Here is a 3,366-nt window from a genome sequence, read left to right as displayed (position 1 = left end):
GAGCCCGCTGTGTCGCCCCCAGCCCCCCATCCAGGTGTACGGGCTGGAAGGGCGCTACGCCACCGCGCTGTACTCCGCCGCCACCAAGCAGAAGAAGCTGGACCAGGTGGAGAAGGAGCTGAGCCGAGTGTGGGTAAGGTCTTCTCCAGCCTGCGCTTGCCTAAGCTGGCGCGGGGGCTCGGGAGCGGGGGGGGTCTCCTGCTGCCCCTTGAGAGAGGGAGGTGGACTCGGCTCTTGCAAACTGCGCGGCTCCCACCTGCAGCTGACCTGGCATGCGCTGCGCCCCCAGTTGCTTGCAAGTGACACGGGAGGAGCATCAGCTCTAAAAGAAACATGCTGTAAATGAGCTGCACCTGGAGCTGCCGTTTCACTTTCCATCAACCTCAAACCTCTGCATTCTCACTCAGTGAATGACGTCATTGCCTGCTTTGGGTGGTCCAGTTGAGCCTTGTAATATCTGGAAAAGCTCTGGCCTTTATCACGTTGTTTGTGTATCTTCTTAGACGCTCTTGAAGGACCCCAAACTGTCTAGTGTTGTGATGAACCCTCACACCAAGAGCGCAGTTAAACAGAAAGCTGTGAATGATGCCTTAGCGAAAGAGAAGATGTCCCCTGTTATTGTCAACTTGATGAGTGAGTAACCATTTGACTCCAGAAAAACATCTAAGGCTACTTGTTATTACTGTTAGCTAACCAAATCTGCTTCTAGAGGGTGCTTTAAACCCTGTCAATGTATCTGCCTCTTCCAGATTTGCTTGCTGAAAACGGTCGCTTGCGTTACACGCCAGACATTGTTTCTGCGTTTGGGAAGATCATGAGCGCATTCCGAGGGGAAGTTCTGTGCACAGTCACCACTGCACAGGTGAGTTGGGAACCTCCAGATTGAGCTTAACAGCTAAGTGGTATAAAAGGCAAACTGCTTTAGCTTAATTTTGCTCTCTGTAGTTTAAGTACGCGCTGTGTGAGTAGTGAGGAAGCATCTCCCCTCTGCCAAGATGAAAGCCTTTCTACAAAGTTTTTTGATATTCAACAGTTATTAAAAAATTTTAATTTTTTTAAATTTTAAAAACTAAACCTGTTCCTCCCATTTCAGCTTAGCAGATAGAATCTTTCCTTCCTACGTGTGAACCCAGTGGCTGATAAAAGTCAGCCAGTCTGCAGATACAACTGCCCCTGTTCTGTCATCAGGTTCTTACAGCTCAGGTCAGAACTAACAGATTAATTAGCTAGAGCGAGGCAGGACTGAGAAGGCCTGTGGGACTTAGTGCTGTGTTTTGTGGGGAGCAGCTGCTTGTCCCCACCTGCAGCAGTCAGGACAAGTGGCTAACTCCAAAATCCTGGGAAGAATTTTTCGAAAGCAGCAGACAGGCAGGTCTGGCCTGGTGCTCAGGAAGGGGAGGGAAGATGCTGACTCTGTGAGCAGTAGACTTGGGCTGGAGGCACGGTGGCTCTGGTACTTAGTCGCTGCTTTGGTGATGGATCCATGCCCAGGCCTGTTAGGGCAGGAGGCTGCTCAGCTGGCTACCTACAGTCGGTAGCCCATGGGTGGGGCTATGCACAGCTGGCTGCCTGGACTAAATGGACTCACCCATCACAGGCTGACTGGCTGTCTGTGGGTCACGAGTGCAGATAGTCAGTCTAGTTGGTAGCCTTTGGGGATGTGTGAACTCGTAAGCCGGTGAAAACCGTTCCACCAGTTTTCCTAAGTATTTCATACATAAAACTACTTTCCTGCTGCTTTTTTTCTTGTTTCTTTTAGCTCTCAAACTGTTAGCTATTAAATAGAGGTTATTTAAATTGCCAGTAACACAAGGCCACTACTTGTCGGTGAAGTCCTTTTTGTTTGTATCTCCATGGTATTGGAACAGCTTGTAGGGCAAGCAAGGACAAATTCACAGTGGCTCTCCCACAGGGGTGTAGAGTTGTTCTGTGGTGATGGAGAGAGGTGTGTTGAGCCAGGAGCATTCTGCGGGCCTGCAGCAGGGCTGGGAGCTGGCTGCCAGCATCCTCCATCCCTGCCCAGTGCTTTCCGTGGAACTGTGTTCCTTCTCAAGCTGATAGTCCTGACTGTTGGAAGCAGCAAAGTTAATCTTTCCTTGTACAGCCTGAACGCTGCCCTGAGGTACATCGCGAGGTTTTCTGCCAAGTGCTCACTTTGGCAAGCATGGATTCCTGACAGGTGCCATCTGAAGATGTTGGCGTCAAACGTTTGCTGGGAATACGTGCACAGATAACGCAACGTTTGATGAAGTTAGGAGGGTACGGAGTGCTGCTTCTGTGCTGGCCTTTGGTTGCTCCTCTTCAAGAGGGCTGCTGAATCTGCCTTCCTGGGGAAGTGTGTTTTCAGAAGAATCTGAATAGAAAATGTGTGTTCTCATATCACTTGAATATTTTTAAGTCCTTAATTTTCCATGTCTTCTGTTCATGTCTTTCAGCCCTTGAATGACGCCAACCTTACTGAGCTGAAAAGCGCCCTGAACGGATTCTTGGCTAAGGGAGAGGTCTTGAAGCTGGAGACTAAGGTCTGGATTTTTGATTTGTAAATAAATGGCATAAAGTTCATGTTAAGCTTCTGGCTCTCTGGTCTGTAAAACCAGAAATCATTGCTGTACTGACTCCAGTTGCTGTGTTACGCAGCTCTGTGCTTTCTTGTAGATCCGGTGGTGCTTTAGTTACTAAAACCTTAGCTTTGGAATACAGTGGCTGCAAAGTTATCTTAAAAAAAGCTCTTTAAAAAGCTTTTTTCTTTTATTACTAGTGTAAAAACTGTATGCTGGGCTAAGAAATGCTGGCAAATGGAATTTCTGTTCAATATTTCTTCCCTCAGACTGATCCGTCAATCCTTGGTGGCATGATCGTCAATATTGGGGAGAAGTATGTGGACATGTCTACAAGGTCAAAGATCCAGAAGCTCACCAACATCATGAGAGAGACCGTCTAGCAAGCCATCCTCCTCGCTCACAGCGGAACCTGTCAGAGGGACACAATAAAATTCCTTCTTCTCGAACAGACAGTGTCAAGTATTTTGATTCAGAAAGGCAGCCCTGAGGGAGGAAGAGTGTGACGCCGCAGTGAGTTGCGCTTGCTGAGCATTGCAGGCAGCTTGAAAATCCAGCTCACCGCGAATGCAGGTGAACATTGCGCTGTGGGAAGTGGAGGACGATGCTCTGGGAGCTGATAAATGGGGTTAGTGCTGCTGGGTTTCTGTCAGTCTCCGGAGACGCTGCCAGGACAGCGGAGCAATGGGCCTGCTGCCGCAGGCGGTGTGTGCGCGTAAGGCGTGAACGCCAGAATCACAACTGGTCGATGCTTGCAGAAGCGCGGCAGCGGCTGTTCGGCCACGTCGTCGGTGCGTTCGCAGCAGCA

At 49.4% G+C, this 3,366-nt stretch overlaps 1 protein-coding gene across 1 annotated transcript; it reads left to right on the top strand.

The window, feature by feature from the left end:
- The first annotated feature begins 8 nt into the window (after positions 1-8).
- ATP5O (ATP synthase, H+ transporting, mitochondrial F1 complex, O subunit) lies at positions 9-3,005 on the top strand. Its single transcript, XM_010156947.1, has 5 exons — positions 9-133; positions 504-633; positions 750-862; positions 2,436-2,522; positions 2,828-3,005. The coding sequence occupies exons 2-5, from the start codon at positions 540-542 to the stop codon at positions 2,939-2,941; spliced, it is 408 nt and encodes a 135-aa protein (XP_010155249.1). The 5' UTR covers positions 9-133; positions 504-539; the 3' UTR covers positions 2,942-3,005.
- Positions 3,006-3,366: the final 361 nt, after the last annotated feature.

Source organism: Eurypyga helias, unplaced genomic scaffold (genome assembly GCF_000690775.1).
Source record: "Eurypyga helias isolate BGI_N326 unplaced genomic scaffold, ASM69077v1 scaffold6150, whole genome shotgun sequence".
In the NCBI taxonomy this organism is placed as follows: domain Eukaryota; kingdom Metazoa; phylum Chordata; class Aves; order Eurypygiformes; family Eurypygidae; genus Eurypyga; species Eurypyga helias.
Note: the sequence above shows the minus strand (reverse complement) of the source record. Positions and strands in the feature narration are given on the sequence as shown.